Raw genomic sequence first — 20,455 nt, forward strand, 5'->3', positions numbered from 1 at the left:
AATCTTCCTTCAATTCAGCATGGAAATCCTTTGGTGAATGAGCCATATTTTAACCTGCTTGGCAAACACTGTTTGCCTTTCAGATGACCCACGGACGATTGACAATGATGGGCCAGTGTTATGGTGGTCCTACAGAGGGTGCTACTCTTCGAGGAAGCATGCCCCAGGCTATGGCAGGAAGGGTGCGTGCAGTTTGCCATCCCACTTCACACGAGGTAAGGTGGATGTTTGGCTGCTAATAACACAACTGACCATATTTTACACATGATGAGTACCTGCTCTTGAATTGTCTATGTGCAAACTTTGCTTACCAAGGTTATTTTCTATTGATGACAGTTTAAGCTGAAGAATTGTGTGAAGATTCAGCATTGCTTTCTGGTCAGCACTTTCACTTTGAGAGGGGATGTCACTTGCCTTGTCCTTTATTCTTCATTCCAGCAGGTTCCTCTCAATGCACAGATGCTAGCCCAACGTCACCGTGAAATGGTGAACCAGCAGCTCCGGCAGCAGCAACTCATGCTTCAGCAGCAACAGCAGCAGCAACAGCAGCATCAACAGCAGCAGCAACAGCAGCATCAACAGCAGCAGCAGCAGCAGCAGCAGCAACAGCAACACCAGCAACAACAACAGCAGAGAGTTGGTGCAATGACCCAGGCTCCTGGTTCCGGATTTCCTGGTGTAGTACCACAATCACCAGGTCAGCTAGGGCGCCCCCCAGGACAGCAGCCGGCATACCCAACCGGATACCCTACCGTATACAACAGCCCACCACCTCCCCAGCCTTCGAGCCCATACCCAGTAGTTTCTGGAAACAGCTTGCCTCCTCAGGGTAGGTTTGTTCATCTGCCCCTCTCTATCATTCATGGAGTACATGTTTTAATTTTGCCATGTTCCGACCATTTTTTTTTCTTTTGCACAATTTTTTTCTTCCTCTTCTTCTTCTTCTTCTTCTTATTATTATTATTCTTTCTGGAGCTCTTTTGCACAATTGCCGTACATCCTTAAATTCGATGCTGTGATGTCACACATCCATCCGACCATTCATTGGTCGATCTTTGAGCCACTCCTTTGTCTTCGTTGATGCAATTTAATTGAAAAGTCAAGTATCCTGTGTCAAAGTGGAGACTCTTCCAGGATTGAAACCCTAGCCAGGAAACTGCTTCTATATTGAGCATGGTACATGATTATGATGATACATATGAAGTTGAAACATGCATTATCAGTGTACACATGAATATAAACAATAATCCACTGTAACGCTCAGCTTTGTCTGTAGCCCTGCTGTAACTCAATTGCCTTGGCTACAACACAGGACAAGATAGAAATCAAAATGATCCATATATCCTCTTTCCTCTGGGATTGCAAGTGGAAAATTCAACAAACAAAGATAACTCTCAAATAACAAAAGGAAAAATTTGAAGTAACATTTTTCTCGTAATAACATTTTTAAAATAACATTAAGTAAAAGGAAAATAACATTTTTCTCAATTACCTAACAACCAATTGAAGATTTCAGCCTTTGAGGCCCTCAATGTTTTCCTGATTGTGTGTGGGCTGGTCTACCCCTCCCTCTATGCAATGATGCACAAATCTTCATCACTTGAAAAAACAAATGCTCTATAAATGCATTCAAGAATGTCCATTTTAGCTCTTTCACGAGCCTCGATTCAGTATACAAAAAAAAAAAAAAAAAAAATCTACTAACATCTTGGTTGGAAAGGCCTACACCAATGGTTTAATGTTAAGAGATACGAAAACTATCTTCCAGCAGCATTGTCATGTCATCTGGCATTGTTGAATCACTGAAATAGCTTTGTAATATTCCAGATCACATACCTGCCATTGATTCTACCTTTGGAGTTATTTATTGGGCCAAATGATGGCAAGTTGAAACCCATTTGTTTTACAGAATGAGGGATCAGACCGAGAAAGGCAGAATAGATATGGGCCAAAATTCATGAAATTTGCCAATTGCACTAAAATGTGGAATTATTCTATCTAAATGGGGAGTCCAAAAGAGGAGGCTTGGTTTCGTTGATGTTGGAGGAATGCATCGTTCTTCTGCTTCTTTTTGTCCCCCGTCGCACCGCGGAGCGAAAGGGGGACTATGGGTTTCCCCTCCGTCCGTGTGTCCGTGCGTGCGTAAGCGAAGGACCGAATTCTAATTTGGTGTGTGGGTGCAACCCACGTCAAAATCCAAGATGGCCGCCGCCATGTATGTCTGACGCCATGTATGTCTGAACCTTGTGAGAGGAATATCTTGAAAAATAAGCGAAGTACCAACATCTAATCTGGTGTGTGGGTGTATCTAGGCATAAGGTAGAACGCTATTGAAAATCGGGTCGCCACGTCAAAATCCAAGATGGCCGCCACAATATGTATGTCTGAACCTTGTGAGCTAAATATCTTGAAAAATAAACGAAGTACCAACTTCTAATCTGGTGTGTGGGTGTATCTAGGCATAAGGAACAACGTTATTGAAAATTGGGTCGCCACCTCAAATCCAAGATGGCCGCCACCATATATATATATGTCTGAACCTTGTGAGCGTAATATCTTGAAAAATAAACGAAGTACCAACTTCTAATCTGGTGTGTGGGTGTATCTAGGCATAAGGTAGAACGCTATTGAAAATTGGGTCGCCACGTCAAAATCCAAGATGGCCGCCACCATATATATGTCTGAAACTTGAGCGAAATATCTTGAAAAATAAACGAACTTCTAATCTGGTGTGTGGATGTATCTAGGCATAAGGAAGAACTCTATTGAAAATTGGGTCGCCACGTCAAAATCCAAGATGGCCGCCGCCATGTATGTCTGAACCTTGTGAGCGGAATATCTTGAAAAATAAGCGAAGTACTAACTTCTAATCTGGTGTGTGGGTGTATCTAGGCATAAGGAAGAACTCTATTGAAAATTGGGTCGCCACGTCAAAATCCAAGATGGCCGCCGCCATGTATGTCTGAACCTTGTGAGCGGAATATCTTGAAAAATAAGCGAAGTACTAACTTCTAATCTGGTGTGTGGGTGTATCTCGGCATAAGGAAGAACGCTATTGAAAATTGGGTCGCCACGTCAAAATCCAAGATGGCCGCCACCATATATATGTCTGAACCTTGTGAGCGAAATATCTTGAAAAATAAACGAACTACTAACGTCTAATCTGGTGTGTGGGTGTATCTACGCATAAGGGAGAACGCTATTGAAAATTGGGTCGCCACGTCAAAATTCAAGATGGCCGCCTTGCGTCTTCCACTTTGTCAACTCACATCACTTCACCGACGGTGGACCTAGGCGTAACGCTTGTTATTTCTGCTTCTTCACCCACAAATTTATCAAAACGGAGAAACCCAATTTTCCTCCCTCTTTACCAATTGTTCACAATATGTGAAACACCTTTGACCACCCGGTGCTGTCAACCCATTAGCCTTTTACTTTGTTTACATTGTGGTATCCAACACGGTTGGGGTTATAAATATGTGAAGTTGTTAAATCGGTTGTACATATCTTATGAGATTATTTATGTACTCCTACTCAGAATCTGTAATGTGGCTGTGACTTTATCTGTAATGTGACTGCGACCTTATCTGTAATGTGACTGCGACGTTGTTTTTCAGCTATGACGCAAACTGTTGGAGGAAGCATGCACGTTCGTGCTGGTGTGATGGGAACTGACATAGGCCAGTTTGCTACGCCGATGGGCCAACCTGCGGTGTTTCAGTTTAATTCAGGTGAGTTTCTGGCAAACTAGATATCGTGACAGCAGCAAAAAAATCCTTCTGCTATTTACCATTTGCAAAGACCGTAGACAAGTAGACAGTCACAAACTGTCACATGTTTTATCAAACTTGATGGTGTATTGGTTAGTGTCCTCTCTGAGTCTCGGGGGTCGGCAGTTCAAACCCAACCCCGGCTGATTAATACCAAAGACTTTAAAAATGATACATTCTGCTTCCTTGCTTGACGCTCAGCATTTAAAATGATAGAGCACTGATAAACAATACTGGGAAGGCAATGGCAAACCACCAAGTATAACGCTTGCCAAAAAACTGCTTCGGCAGCCCTAAACCTTTATAAAGAGTACGGTGCATCAAATCAACCAATGAAGTACTTGCAAAATGAGGGGAGGAGACAAAAATCTTCGCCATTTTGTCTACGTAATATGGAGATGTCCAATATCAGAGAGAGTGATTATGGCATAATTTGAAGGGAAATCGAGGAATATTGTGTGTTTACAACTGTATGCGCCAACACAATACTTCAACTTCTTCATCACCGTTATCTTATGAGGAGGTGCAAATCACATTGAAGGATGTGAAGAGTAGAGACACTGTGATAGTTATGGGTGATTTGAACGCAAAAGTTGGTGGAGAGAGGTGTGGAAATGTAGTAGGACCTTATGGACTTGGAGCGAAGAACAGCAGAGGTGAACACCTGACACAGTTCTGTGAGGAAAACAATTTGGTCATCTTAAATACGCACTTCAAACAACATCGAAGAAGACCGTACACCTGGAAGAGTCCAAGACCACCGTTTAGAGGCCATTTTTCCCCGCAAAGCGGATAAGCAAGAAATTCCGGAGCGGAAAGCAAGAGATGTTCAGAAATCAATTTGATTTTCTGATGATCAATGAGAGGTACAAGAATAGTATCAAAAATGCCTTCACTTACCCAGGTGCTGACATCGATTCAGTTCACTGCCTGCTTGTAATGAAGATGAAGTTCAAGCTGAAAATCCCGAAAAGAAATCCCATGAAAGACCAAGCCAACCTAGACAGACTGACAGAGGAACTATGATATGTGAAGAAGAAATATGCTGTGGAAGTTACAAACAAGTATGAAGCCTTACTTGAAGAAGAGGCAGAACAAGATCTTTGTGAGGAAGAAATGATAGGAAGGCATTGGGAAAGGATGAAGCAGAACATGAAACATGCAGTAACCGAGTTTGTCCCGAAGAAAGAGAGGAGGAAACCTCAAGAGTGGATGATTGCTGAAATACTCGATGTCATGGAGAAAAGGAGACAGAAAAAGAAGAATATGACAAAACAGAAAATCAGATAAGAACAGCATGTCGGGAGGCCAAGGAAAAGTGGTGTGAAGACCGTTGCAAGGAAAAGGCACAACATGAGAGCATTGTTTGAGAAAGTTAAAGCACTAACAGATAGGAGGAAAATAATAACAACAGACAGCGGCTGAATGAGAAGTAAGGAAGAACTCTTCGAAAAATAATTTGCGGAGAAACAATAGGTTGAGTACATCAGAGCCGTATGATGACGAAGACAAAAGTGAAATCACATCATCAGCAGGAAGAGAAGGTCCAAAGGTAATTGGGGCAGATGTCAGTGTGGCATTCAAATGTGGAAGAAAGGAACCAACCTGGAATTGATGAGATGCCAACAGAATGTCTGAAAGCCATGAATGATGTAAACGTTAGGATACTGACAGACCTCTGGAACAATACTTATTGACTAGGATTCCTACCTGAGCATATTGTGCAGTCAGTGAGTGTTTATTAAGATCACAAAGAAACCAAAAGTGCTGCAATGTTCAGAGAAAAGGACAACGAGATGGTATTCATAGAATACTTACCCTGTGCAGTCAACTTGGTGCGAGCCAACTCTTCTGTTTTTTAACGTTTTTTTTTTTTCTTTGATCCAATATGGCTGCCAGACCACGTGAGCAATGACGTCATAAATTTATATTCTCCAATATACAGACTTGGCATTTAATATGGAATATATTTTTTTTCTTGACTTGGGTTTAGTTTCTTAACTCAGTATATCAATCTGGTGAGTTTCTTTTACACTTTGGTGATTTATTTGTTAAAAGAACCATGTCACTGATTGTCTGTCGCAGCAAGAAGTCAACAACAGGATTATATCACAGGTGGCATGGCAAGATGTACGGACAGGTGCATTTGACGATTGGCTTCACAGTCGGGTATACAAGGGTTGTTGCGTTCTGTATTAGTGGAAAACAACTGCTGCATGTCTCCAAAAGTTATTGCCGCTTCCTCTGGAGATGGTCCGTCAACTCGACAATGCTGTTTGTCATGGAGTGGTGACTTTACGAAATTACGGCATGAAAGAGCGTGCTATTGCTCGGCAGTATGGCATCACTCAAGGTCAGGTGTCAAAGATCCTGAAACGAAATGCTCAGAGGGGTGTCCCTACTCCAATACCGAGGCCAGGACGTCCCCGCAGAACCACAAGGAGGGATGATCGCCAGCTGCACCGGTTAGTCCGCAATGGCCGTACCAAGTCAGCTAATCAGCTTTGGGCTGAGTGGCAGCAACTGACAAATGTGCCTGTATCCAGAAGGCTAGTCAACCAACGACTGGTTCAAGCAGGCTATCGTGCCAGGCATCCCCTGAGAAAGCCACGCCTCACCAGACAACACCGCCAGCGCCGATTGCAGTGGGCCAGAGAGCACCGTCAATGGCAGCCAGGACACTGGAATCACGTGATCTTCAGTGACGAGTCTAGATTTCTGGTCTATCGTCAAGATGGCCGCGTCCGAGTGCGCAGACAAGTGCATGAAGCCTACAACAAAGATTGTATAGTGCCAAGAGTCCAAGCTGGAGGTGGTGGGGTGACCGTTTGGGCTGCTTTTCATGCACGGGGCAAAACTGACCTGGTTGTTCTGAATGGAAACCTGAACCAGTTCAAGTACAGGGCCATTCTGGATGAAACATTGCTTCCATTTGCTCGTGCAGCCTTTCGAGGAAACTTTGTCTTCCAAGATGACAATGCACGGCCTCATCGTGCTCGCATGATCCAACACTTTCTTGCTGACCGTGGTGTAGAGCATATGGAGTGGCCTGCCATGTCCCCGGATATGAATCCGTTAGAGAACTTGTGGGCAAAATTAACGCGTCAAATCGACAACTTGGACCAGCAGCCCACCTCTGTGCGTGAATTGCAGCAGACTATTGTCACTGCATGGCAAGCGATTCCTGTGCAAACCTTGGCAAATCTCGTGAACAGCATGCCTCAACGTGTACGTGCTCTCCTGAATGCTCGTGGGGGTTACACGAAGTACTGAACTGTAATTTTACTGTCCGTAATCCCAGTCGTAATTTAACTTTTGTTTTTGTTAAAAAAATTTTTGGCTAATGTGCAAAATAAAGAGATACTTCTGGAAAACGTACAGAAGTTTAACACAGTACGGTCCATGAATTGAGTTCGATATCAGTTTACATCACTTTCAAGGATCAATTTATTTGCTTCGAAATGTCAAATGTGGTTTTTGTTTCTTTTAAAGGTCACATTAACAAAATCTAGAATAATTTAAACATAATTCCAATGAACTTTTGGTTCTAAGACATCTTGAAAAGTAAGTTCACCCCCACAAAAATTTTTTTCCATTTTAAATGCCAAGTCTGTATTTGCTGCATACATCACGCTCAATAAATTTCAAACTGATCAGACTAAGTGTTGTCCCTGTCCAATTATGACATCAAAATGAAGGCACCGATGACATCATCATCAACAGATGTTATTCCCCATGGGGAGTACTTGAAAATGAGCCATATTTTATTTTTTCCCATTGAGCGGTTTGTGAGATATAGAGGTGTTACGTTTTTCCAAGATGGTGTCCGTACCACGTAACCTATGACGTCCTAATTATGAGTAAAATAATTCCACAGGCGGAGGCACTCCTATGGTAAAATCTCGTGTCAATCGGACCAACGGTTGCCGAGAAAATTAATTTTTAAAATGCAGACATACGCCACACGTACGCAACCGAATGCCTAACCTTGATTTTCACTTCACGAGGAGTGCAGGGTAATAAGCCTCATGAGTCACGTGATGAAAATGATTGTAATTAATCATTTTGGAAAGAAATGATCAGACGATAGAAACAGAGATAGACGAGAACGGCACTCAGTATAGATAGCACATACCTCCACCAGACTGAACAATTCAGACATTGTATCCCACTGTTAGGCTTGATCTGGATCCAAAACCAAATCGGCTTGTTTTGTGTCACATACCCAACACATCCATCAAGTTTAGTCGAAATCCGTCTGCATCTTCTTGAAATATCGTGCTATATTTCGTTTTGGCCCCCTCTCTAAATTGTGAAGAATCACTTTTATCAAAAAAATTAATGAATCTGGATCCGGATCCCAATCTTCACCAAAATAGAATTGCTTCATCCTCATCACACATTTGACCGGTCCATCAAGTTTCGTTCGAATCCCTCCATAACTTTTTGAGATATTGTGCTCACAGACAAACAAAAGTATGGATGGAAACATAACCTCGGTCCACCTTCAGTGGCAGAAGTAAGAAGCTGTAGAAAGAGAGGGGAGAGGGAAATACACCAACAGCAGGGTTCAGGGATAAAATATAGATCACATAAATTAGGGATGTGGGTGAAAATGAGGGCTCAAGGACGACACAGGGTGAGCAAATTGGATACAGCTGCACACATTCGGGAAGGAAAAACTGGAGACTTGGAAGGTGATGGGCTTGCGGAGGATCAATGGGGGCAGAAAACACCATCCATGTTTGTGGATGGGTGATGATTTGAGTTGTTGGTAAATAGCTGTCTTGAAGATCTGGAGAGAATAATTAGATTTAAAAAATTGAGAAAGTTGATTCCACAGGTGGGAAAAAAGAAGAATGAATGAGTAGAGGTGAGCTGTGATCCTGGATTTTGGGAGTTTCATTAGAAGGGGTATACTGGCAGACCACATGAAACCCTGGGGGGAGCAGAGCACAGAACAGAGTATGCAAAACTAGAAAGGAGGCGGCAGAAGACAGAGACCCCAGGCCTCTCTGTGATGGGAAAGTGCTCGGCCCAGAGACTCAGCTTCATCGTGGGAGATTCCAATAATATTGAAGGCCTTGGTTTCCATGGCATCCACCTGAGCAAGCTGCAAGGCAGGGGTGCCAGCCCAGAGGGTAGAGCAGTACTCCATCAAGCTATGGATGAAGGCCTTATAGGTGGATACGAGTTCAGGTGTGTCATGGAAGGAATTCACAAGACCAGTTTCACAATGCCCAGTCGGTGACGGGATTTGGAGGCCAACATAGATATGTGCTTTGCCCAAGAAAGATCATGGCTGTGAGTGAGACCTAAAAGTCTGAATGACTGAACTTGTTCAAGACGATTCTTCCTTGGGTTTATATGATTACCATGATCTTCTTGTTCTTTTACCATATATTGTGTGACGCTTTTCTCCACTCACAAGCACTTATACGGCGTGCGCGTGTGTGTGTGTGTGTGTGTGTGTGTTTCCTGTGTGTGTGTGTGTGTTTCTCTGTTTCCTGTGTGTGTGTCTGTGTCTGTGTCTGTGTCCTGTCCTGTCCTGTCCGTGTGTTTGTGTGTGTGTCTGTGTCCTGTCCTGTCCGTGTGTGTGTGTTTCCATAGCATCCAGGACGTGCGTATTGTGACGAGGGAGAAAAAAGCGGTTTCCATTTAGTCGTTTAGCTCGTTCACAAATGCTATATTTAAAGGTTTTTCATGTTTTTTTTACGTCCAACCCTCAGAGTTTCTTGAAAGCCTTCATAGGTGCTCGTTACTCGGTATTATTCTTTTATTTAATTTACCCCATTCCAGGTCATTCCCGTGATTCAGAAACTTTGCAGAATTATTTTTTCTAAGTGATGGCAGCATGGTTGAGAAAGCAGGTTAACTAGGAAGCTCGTGTAAATGCCACGTCTCGCACAGTCTTGAAAACTTTGACAGCTATTTCTACACCACACACTACCATAATTATATAATTTGGTTGCGTTTTGTTCAATTCTCAGCAGAATTGCAGGAAACTAAAAATAGTCATCTGCCCATGTTGTAAGTCATGTTATCTGTCGGAAGGGGCTGTGTAAGCTGGCCGTGCCACCTGTTTGCAATGTTGTGTGGAAAATAAAGATTCCACAGCATTGGTCACAAGTATTTAGGTATTTTTGGGCAGTACCCTGGATTAATGCCAATTCTGTTTGACCCCTTCCTGGTCTGCAGGCTTGAGCTTGAGCAAATTCGGACCCTTGGACAGGAAATTACTTCATTTTGCATTTTATTCGATTACTCAGCTTCCTTATCTCAACTAGTGCACCCCTCCTTATCTTAGGACCGATATATATAACGGGTTGGGAGAGGGCTCAGAATTGGGGGGAATTGGGGAGGATGGGGAAAACTATGGAAGGGTTGGGATTCATGATGAGGAGAATACGGAAGGAACTCTAAGAGGAAATAGGAATAAGGAAGGTGAGGCGAATGTGGGATCTAATAATGGGATGTCGCGGAAGTGGAGTAGGTGATCGGAACTGCTATTTTTACCTCTGCCACCAAAGGTGGACGCAGGTTATATTTTCACTTCTGTCTGTCTGTTTGTTTGTCTATGAGCAGGATATCTCAAAAAGTTATGGGCGGATTCGCACGAATCTTGGTGGCAGGTTGTGGGTGTGTGACAAGGACAAATTAATTTTATTTTGGTAAAGGTCTGGATCTGGATGCTAGAATCTTTAGTGATTCTTCACGAATGAGGGATAGGGCCAAAAAGAACAGAACGATATATAGCATGCTTTCTCAAAACGTTGTGGACGGATTATGACAAAACTTGGTGGATGGGTTGGGTAGGTGACAAGAACAAGCTGATTAGATTTTGGTTCAGGTCCGGGTCCAGATCCGGCCTAACAGTGGATACAAAATGTAAACTGTTCAGCCTAGCAGAGAGAGGTACCTGTTCTACCGAGTGCCGTTTTAGTTATGTATGTAATATCTAACTAGTTACTTAACCACCCTTAAAGGTTTGGAACTCATTTTGCAAGTGATTCGTTTCGACTAGAAGTTGCATTTGCAATACAGGTATACAAGTTTAGTATGATTTTATTTTTTTGGGCTGATTATGTGAATAAATTAATAAGAGGTCCTATCATGAGGTGTTCATTTAATTTTTTTAATAGGGATGAGCCAGTCTCCTGAAGGAAGCTATGGCACCCCCGCGGGCTCTGTGAGCCCGCTGCTCTCTCCGCGTTTGCAACAACAGGCTCTGCAGATGGACTCGGAGGTGAAGGCTTGGGAAGGTGGGGGTGTTCGGAGTGCAAGGTATGTCTAACAAACAGATCTCGGCAGAATGTTCCAATTTGAACATTTTTTCACTTACCAAAAAGCCTACCTTGAGTTAATTTGGTTTCTTCTTTCCCAAATCTGCAGTGCGTTGTATCACCAGCAATATGCCCAACCTGGCACCCCTGGCATCTTCGGTAATATGGAGCTACCAGACTCGATGACTGCAACCAATGGGGAGCCGGGTGCTGCAATGGCACAGATGACCCCTGACCTCCCTCCTGATATTGGGCCTGGCCAGGTAATGATAGATTGAAGGCATTATTTAAGTTAAGGATACTCATTTTTAGCTGACATGGACTTTAGGCCGGTGAGCTTATACGATCAAGCAATTTCTGCAGGTAAGTCAATCAGTGAGCGAGTCTGTAAGCACTTCAGTCATTATCGCTTGAACTAACACGATTTGGATGAAACTTGGCCACAAGCTTTATAGCTGATGCCTAACGAAGGTGTATTGACCGCATCAAAATCTGCACTCATTAACAGGTTGAAATCAGGCCTAAAACGTTAAAAAATAATTCCTGCCCTAACCTACAAGGGCCGCTAAATATATGAACTGTAAACATGTATTGCTGTAATCGGCATCAAAGAGGGCTTCCATTCAACCAATCACCTGACCATATTCTGCACATGAACAAAATTTCGATATTTTATGACGTCATTGATTGTTGCTCCTGATCCATCTTTACCTTATAAATGCGCATTTGTTTTTATCCAACACGTGAAGAGATTAAAGAGTTTTGAGGTCAGTATTTTGGTGCATTTTTAATTTGTTTTTGACTTCCTTCAGGAAGCCCATTATTTTATTGTTAAAGATAAATGGTAAATCACTAAGCCTGCATAAAGCAATTATTTTAATGATTGCAGATGTTCATCAACCTCCATACCAAAATATTTTGCTGTTGTATGTGCATGCCATTCATCTGTGTTCGACGACGACAAATGCCCAAAAACTTCGACCATGCTGGAAGAAAAAAGCGATTTCATAGAACACCTTGCCCTGCACAGTTTTGAGAAAAAGGACATGATTAGAGTCTTTTCAACTATTGCTTTGTGTTTCCGAGCACAATCTATATTTCCTATGAGCCACGATTTTGTCTGAATCGATTCCCCAATGCTGAGAGCACAAGTGGCACATTTGATCAGTTGAGGTGGTGTAAAACGGCATAATATTTTGTCCAAGTACTGCAAGACGAGTTTTTTTGGGAGTGGTAAGAAGGCGATTTGTGTTCGACAGTGTTCAGTATATATTTCGACTGAAATAAAATAAAGGTTTTAAAGGCTGTTGAAAAAAAAATTCGAAAGTTTACCGCTGTTGATGCGCTGACTTTTACACAACCTTATTTAACACATTAAATTAATTATTCATGCCTGGGGTTTGTGTCCTTTATTACATCCTTCAAAACAGTAATTTTCTTGTTTGGAATGATTTTCAAATTTTTTTTGACTGCAGGACAGACAGACAGACAGACAGACAGACAGAGTAAACCAAGAGTATGCCATCACAAATCCCCACTCTTCCTACCCAAAACAAAGTTTAGAGATGGCAGAAAGTTCCACTAGGAATGACCCAATATCAAATTTTGAGTTAAAAAAATATTTTGTTTTGACCACTGTGACCCTGAGTCCCCACTCCTTGGGGCATGAATCGGGGTGAAATCCAAAAAATTGTTACACATTTCATACGCCCACAATGTTGATTGTATATGCAGTGCCATCAGGAAGTATTCACGCCCCTTGATTATTTCACATTTTGTTGTGTTACAACCTGAATCTAAAATGAGTGAAATTGAGATTTTACATCACTGATCTACACATTATACCCCATAATATCAAAGTGGAGTTTTTTGTCCCCCGTCGCACCGCGGAGCGAAAGGGGGACTATGGTTTTCCTCTCCGTCCGTGCGTCCGTACGTGCGTGCGTGCATGCGTAAGTGAAGGACCGAATTCTAATTTGGGGTGTGGGTGCAACCCACGTCAAAATCCAAGATGGCCGCCGCCATGTATGTCTGAACCTTGTGAGCGAAATATCTTCAAAAATAAACGAACTACTAACTTCTAATCTGGTGTGTGGGTGTATCTAGGCATAAGGAAGAACGCTGTTGAAAATTGGGTCGCCACGTCAAAATCCAAGATGGCCGCCACCATATATATGTCTGAACCTTGTGAGCGAAATATCTTGAAAAATAAACGAACTACTAACTTCTAATTTGGTGTGTGGGTGTATCTACGCATAAGGGAGAACGCTATTGAAAATTTGGGTCGCCACGTCAAAATCCAAGATGGCCGCCTTGCGTCTTCCACTTTGTCAACTCGCATCACTTCACCGACGGGGGACCTAGGCGTAACGCTTGTTATATAAATTTTTGCAAATGACATGAAATTGAAAAGCTGAAATATCTTGAGTCAATAAGTATTCACCCCTTTTGCTGTGACACTCCAAATTGAGCTCAGATGCATCCAATAGCCTTTGATCATCCTTGAGATGTCTCTACAACTTGAATGGAGTCAACCTGTGGAAAATTAAATTGATTGGACATGATTTCTAAAGAAACACTTTTTTATATATTAGGTCCCACAGTTGACAGTGCATGTCAGAGCAGAATCTCTACCATGAAGTCCAAGAAACTATCTGTAGAACTCTGAGATAGAATTGTGAGGAGGCATAGATCTGGGGAAAGGTACATAACAATTTCTAGAGTGTTGAAAGTTCCCAAGAGCAGAGTGAGCTTCATCATTAGGAAATGGAAAGAACATGGACATACCCTGACTCTTCCTAGAGCTGGCTGTCCGACCAAACTGAGCAACCGGGCAAGAAGGACCTTGGTCAGGGAGGTGCCCAAGAACCTAATGACCACTCTAAAAGAACTACAGAGTTTATTGACTGAGATGTGAGAACCGGACAACAGCCTCTGCAGCACTCCACAAATTGAGGTTTATGGGAGAGTGGCCAGACGGAAGCCATTCCTGAGAAAATGGCACATGGCAGCATGCTTGGAATTTGTGAAAAGGCAGAGAGCATGAAGCAAAATATTCTGTGGTCTGCTTCGACGAAAATTGAACTATTTGGCCTGAATGCAAAGCTCTATGCCTGGTGGAAATCAAGCACAGCTCATCACCCATCTAACACTATCCCTACCGTGAAGCGTGGTGGTGGCAGCATCATGCTATGGTGATGCTTTTCAGCAGTTGGGACTTGGGAGACATAAGGATAGAGGGAACAATGAATGGTGCCAAGTACAGGCAAATCCTTGAGAAGAACCTGCTTCAGAGTGTGAAAGACCTTCGACTGCAGCGAAGATTTATGTTCCAACATTTTATGTAAACATACAGCAAAATCAACACTGGAATGGCTTCAGAACAAGAATATGAAAGTCCTTCAGTGGCCCAGCCAAAGCCCAGACTTGCATCCCATTGAGAATCTCTGGAAAGACTTGAAGATTGCTGTTCACCGATGCTCCCCATCCAACTTTAAGTAGTAGGTTGTAGACAGCAACCACCCTGGGTCGTACCACCGTTCTGACGTAGGAGCGTTAAAGTGGTGCCCGGAACCATCTTACACTCTTCTTGTCAGGATTGCTGGTCTTACTTTCTGTCTCACTCAAACTATCGCTACCGGCCTGGCTTCAACCTCTCTTTCTCGCAAACAAACACCATACACCTTTCATCATACGCTTTTATTCTCTTTTATTTAAGGCCTGGCCTTGATGAGGGCTATATAGTCCATGCCTGGGGCCTTCAACATAAAATAAAAAAAATACTTGACAAATCTTGAGCAAATCTGCAAAGAAGAATAGTAGAAACTCCCAAAATCCAGATGTGCAAAGCTGATATAGACATACGAAGAAGACTCGAAGCTGTAATCGTTGCCAAAGGCGATTCTACATAGTATTGACTCAGGGGGTTGAGTACTTATGTAAATTAAACATTTCTGTATTTCATTTTTAATTAAGTTGTTTATTAATGTAATTTTTAATATATATTTTTTTAATACATGTTTTCATTTTGATATTATCGGGCATTTTGTGTAGATGGGTGACAAAAAATTTGTTTATCCATTTTAACTTCAGGCTGTAACACAACAAAATGTGAAAAAGGCAAAGGGTCTGAATACTTTCTGAAGGCACTGTACAAAATTTCATTTATATAATGTTTTGAAATGTGTAATTTTTTGGTATTTGTCCAGGGCCCCAGAGGGTGGGGCCAAAATGATACTGTTCTCACACCTTCTTGCCATTTGGTGATCATAACTACCGAGTTTGGTGAATTTCTGCACAACCATTTAGGAGGCGATAGCGTGATGGACAGACGGACTGACACAGACCGAGCCAATTACAACAACACCCTTCTTTTTTTCTTTTTAAGTCTGGGGATAAACAATTACCTTCCTCGTCTGTGCGCTCGGGACAAGATTCCATACAATTTGTCAAATCCAGAGCCAAATTACTGCGAAACGGCAGGATTGTGGGCCGATTCGTGTTCAAAGTGTAAAATTCAATTGAAATTGAGTAGTTTCTCGATCATAAAGTGATGTCTGCAGACTGACAGAATGAATGATCGTTTTAAGGCCATTTTTCCCCGCTACAGCGGGGGTTAGCCTTGCCGGGTTCCCTGTTTGAGGCAATGTTTTTATACCCGGATATTTTATTTTTATGGTCCTTCCTGACGCCAACCCTTAGTCGCCTCTTACGCTGCGCAGGGATACGGTGTACCTATTCTAAATCGGGGTACACACCGGGATCATTCATCCCAGCAAGCTGGTACTCAATTTGCCGACCTCGGAAGGATGACAGGCTGAGTCGACCCCTTTGGCGTTCAGCGATCGACCGGGATTCAAACTCAGGATCCTAGGATCCCAAGTTTGCTCCCAAACCGCTAAGCCAACACCAGGCTTCAGACTGACAGACAAAGTTAACCAATTGTTTCACCCCACTTTTCGCTTCGCGCAGGTGGTAACAGCTGTTGATCTCATTTCTATTCCAAGTTTAAATCCTCTGTAAGTCACATTGTTATGGAAAGCTTCCATTGGGTTTACCAAATTGATGAAAGTAAACGTAAATCACAGCAACTATACAGTACCCTCTTCCATAAAAAGCCAAATGCATGATTGTTGTTGTTGCAATTGATATATGTAACATCATGGGACACAGATGAGGTGCATGCCTCTGACCAAGATAAATGCTGAATAATTACTCGTCCATTTCATTGCGATCTAATCACATAATGCTGTGTTGGGGCAAATGTTTTCACATACGGATCCAACATGAAAGTAACAAACTCAATACTGGGTATGGCTACCTCCAGCAGCAATCACTACATTGAGGTCAAGGGGGTGTTTTTGCAGTAGTCTGTGCAGTTTGAAACCAATTGCGTAGATGGGTCATGTGAATGTATTAGTCTTGAGTGGGAGTCGTTGTCGTGGTACATCCATTTATTGGCATATCTCTTGTTGATCCAGTGACTAACGTCTTCTGCAGTCAAAAACAGTTCCTGTCCTCATGCTAAAGCATTGCTACATGGCTAATGGAAAACCATGCTTGATGTTGTTCAATGATTTGATTCCACTCATTTTCTGGCAGACGTGGCATTGTAATGGATTGTTGTTTAAAAAAAAATGTAATGGTGTTTTTTTGGGATGATCCACACACTGGTGTCTTGGAAAGACTGTTTAGAATTTGCTCAGAATGCATCGGGTCTCTTATAAAAACTTAAGGGTGCACATGCTGAACGATTATTACATGAGACAATTATGTTACGGGGAAACTTGCAACAAAGTGTTCTGCACATCCCTCGTGCCAAAAAGGCAATTAGAATGAATGCTGAAACAGTTCTTCAACAATGACATCATCAATTTTACATGCACGTTTTTTATGGCAGAGTATATAATTATCAAACACACGAGTACTCTGCACACTTTATCAGGCCTTTATCGCATCATTCTCATTTGAATTGCTGAAGACCATGTCTTTGTTTAAATCTACCTGTAAGAGCCCCAAAGTTGATTTCCTTTTGTATTTCTTGGCATCTCTTCCAGGGCTTCTGCTGATGTGTCGCCGTCATCGCTGATTGACGGAGTTTTTGCAGTGATGTGACATGTGACGTGATTCAGGATGAGCAACAAACACCCTGATGAGAAGTTGAAGGACTGATTCTGGTCCACTGTGGCCTTTCTCTTACTCATAATTTAAAGTAGTACTAGCTCAAATTCTCCAACCAACACTGTGTTTGTATGTCACAAGTTTTAAAATTACATCGTATAACTTTCTTAAAAGTTTTCTTCTTTTATTTTTGAGAAAGTTAGCAGAGCAGCGAGTGTACAAATGGAAATTGTATTCGGATCCTTCTTTTTAAATTGAATGACCTTTTATTTATAAATGACTGACTTTTTTTCTAAATTATTACAGGGTACAGCTTTACTGCAGAAGTACTGAGATATAATTGACATGGCAAGTCCGATCCGATGATAGTTTCCAGGTCATTAGCAAGGACGTTTTCAAATTCATTTTATCAGCGTTCGGAGGTTTGGGGTAAATGCTGCTGGATTGCCTATAATCAGCAACATTTCCCCGATTGAAAAAGTAATTGGAATATTTTCGTTTTTCAAATTCTCATGGTATTACGAATTTTTTTATCATGGTAATGTGAAAAATGGAAAGACTTTGGAAACGCATTCCGTTGTCTGCCAAGACCTCGCTCGCAGTTCGAGTTTAATTAATTGTTTGGCTCGGTTTGATGCCGAAGTTTATTCATGTGCTTCCCCTCACCGACCACCCGCCTTAAAAGGGCAGCTGCCCTGCTTGGCCACTGCGCGGTCTGACCCAGTGGTCCAGGCCGCTCCAGTCGTTTATCCCCAACACCACCCGCTCCCTCCCTTTAAGGCACGTTTCTGTGTGGAACAATAGCCATTCACAAGGAAAAAAAAAAAAAGGAATTTATAGCCAATCCAAAGAGTGTTGAGTCCATCTATTTTTATTGGACAGTTTGTAAATATGTAAAGAAAATAATTTATGTTGCAACAGAGGTTGCTCTGCGGATTGGGTGCTTGGGTTGCCGGCTAACGCAGTTGATTCCTATTTTGCACTTTTTTCTTTATTTTGACCGAGAGCTCGTCCGCGACCCAATTTTTGGATGCGATACTTCTGGACGAGTGTGAGCTATGGGGAAATTACCCCAATTGGGGGGAGGGATTAGGGGGTTCGTTTTCCTCCCTCCGTTGCTCCCGGGCCGCTTTGAGGAAGGCTTACGAGTGTGCTTTAACTTTTGGCGCTCGTTTGGCAATCTCAACTTTGTAAAATGAAATCTTGCTTCAGCCTTAGGAAGCCAGTTCGTCAATTTTATCATATTATGTATCGATCCTGTACCCTTGGAACGTGCTAGGAAATTATTGGAACTTGTCAACTGAGGCCGGAGGGGGCATTAAATCGGCCGACACTTGTCGGCGAATTTTTGTACAAGTTCCGAAATCTTTTCAACAACATGGCAAAGGTGTCTTTATCTGATCATAGCGTTTTGATTTAAAAAAAAATGCTGTTTAAAGAAAGAATATTTTACGTTAAGTAGTTTGTGTACACATCAACGTTTTCGTTTGTTTGTTTGAAGGCGGCCTGATCGAATCGTTTGTCATGTGGGGCCCTTGCAAATGAATGATTCTCCTCCGCCAACCTCTTAACGTTTTCTGTAATAAATATTATTAGACGTGTTGCGTACGCTGGCAATTCCCTTTGCTCTGTAGGTAAACTACAAACGTTGCTGACCCAGCAAATGAATGACCCCTCTTCTTTTGCCAGACTATGGGAATAGTGTGTTGGGATGGAGGGAGTGTTACTGATCAACTTTTTGCTGACACTGCTTCACAGAATTTTTGCGCGTTTTCGCAAGCAGTTATTTGCGTGTACAGATGGTTCTTTTGGACAGAGCAGCGCGCCACGCTCAACGTGTGTACAGCAGGCTTTAACCTGAATGATGTTGACCTGGCCGAAACGTGGCAAAATATTTTTTGAATGTTAGAGGTTATTTTATTATTTTTTGTGATAATCTTTCGTTTCACCGCTTGCTTTTGTTTGCCTCTTTGTTTGTATCCCGACGATGAACCCACTCCGGCTTTCCTTGCCCTTCGCAGCAAACAATGCCTTAAATGTGAATCGAATCGAGGAGGGCAGGAGGGGAGTGCGAAAGGGAAACCGAGTCGAAGGTTGTACAAACAAAATTGAACAAAAAGGGGATTTAAAGGACACACCGACTTGTATATCCTCCCAGTGGCTTCCTGCAACATTGCGTGCAGCGAACGTGCACGTGCGTCCGTCCGTGTACAGTTTGCGCATTACCACGTGTTCAGGCAGCTATGATGTTGGTCATTCATTTAACGGCAGAGTTTGAGTTTGCAGCGGGACTTTGAGAAAGTTTTAACGCTATTTAACTTAGGCTTGCTTTCTCCTAATTTCCTCCTTCCCACATGGCATTGATTTTGCAAATTTGGTGTTTCTACGTGTCTTCTTTAATTCTGAAGTTTCTTTTCTTTTTTGAAGTTTTGTGTTTATGTCATATTTCATAAGTTAATAAATGGTCTAACAATACAACTTACTTTCCTGACTTTGTGTTTGTGATGACTCTTTCTGGTCGAGCAAAGAAACATGCAAAATGGCTCCTGGTTTTCCTTAGACGTTACCTACAGGTTTTCCTTCTGAAATCGTTTTGCATTTTGAAAGCTCGTCTGTGTATGTTTCATATGGAATTTCGATAGTCGGTGTGAAGCGTGGATATTTGTCTATCGGTACAAGGTGATTCTGCATGATTAACGTCCATCTTATCCATACCAAACGGGGCATAAAAGAGCAAGGTCAGAGGAGGAGTTGGAGAATAGGGACAAAGTTGTAAAGGGCAATGTTATAGAACCGACGTTTTGTGATCACTTCAGATATAGCTTTCATGAAGAAGAAAATGTGAACCTATTAACAATATAATTGAGAATAAAATTAATTGATATATGTGGGAAAATTACATGCCCAGACCAGGAATCGAACCCAGGTCCTCTGGAATACCGTACCCTAGCTCAGAGCACTGGTACGGTTTTCGAGAAGACCTCGGTTCGATTCCTGGTCTGAGCATCTAATATTCCCACATATATCAATTAATTTTATTCTGTTAATAAGTCAATTTAATTATTTAATCCTGTTAATTGCTTCACTATGCCCCCAGTGGTGTTTAGAACAGAGGGCATGGATTTGTCCTCCCCCCCCCCCCCCCGCCCCCCCCATTGGAGGAAGACCCTCTCGTGTTCAGGCCGTTGGTCCTCCTATGGTTGGCAGCGAGTGCCCCAGAAGCATTGACGGAAAGAGAGTGGCAATCATATGTGTGGGAAAATTCCATCCTCAGTCAAGATA

The 20,455-nt window shown here is 42.4% G+C and overlaps 1 protein-coding gene across 6 annotated transcripts in view; it reads left to right on the forward strand.

Annotated features, from left to right (window-relative positions):
- LOC137421773 (nuclear receptor coactivator 2) overlaps window positions 1-19,655 on the forward strand; it is a 298,535-nt gene extending 278,880 nt beyond the window's left edge. For 5 of the 6 annotated variants that reach the window (XM_078773318.1, XM_068108162.2, XM_068108161.2 and 2 more), the window contains 6 exons: window positions 84-215; window positions 439-829; window positions 3,618-3,731; window positions 10,913-11,054; window positions 11,163-11,316; window positions 17,110-19,655. In XM_078773318.1, the coding sequence (XP_078629444.1) occupies window positions 84-215; window positions 439-829; window positions 3,618-3,731; window positions 10,913-11,054; window positions 11,163-11,316; window positions 17,110-17,121 (945 nt within the window). In that variant the 3' untranslated portion in view covers window positions 17,122-19,655. The remainder of the gene's footprint in view (window positions 1-83; window positions 216-438; window positions 830-3,617; window positions 3,732-10,912; window positions 11,055-11,162; window positions 11,317-17,109) is intronic. The other variant, XM_068108166.2, reaches the window with a different exon arrangement.
- Window positions 19,656-20,455: the final 800 nt, after the last annotated feature.

This window comes from Myxine glutinosa, chromosome 2 (assembly GCF_964187855.1).
Source record: "Myxine glutinosa chromosome 2, kmMyxGlut1.1, whole genome shotgun sequence".
Lineage (NCBI taxonomy): Eukaryota > Metazoa > Chordata > Myxini > Myxiniformes > Myxinidae > Myxine > Myxine glutinosa.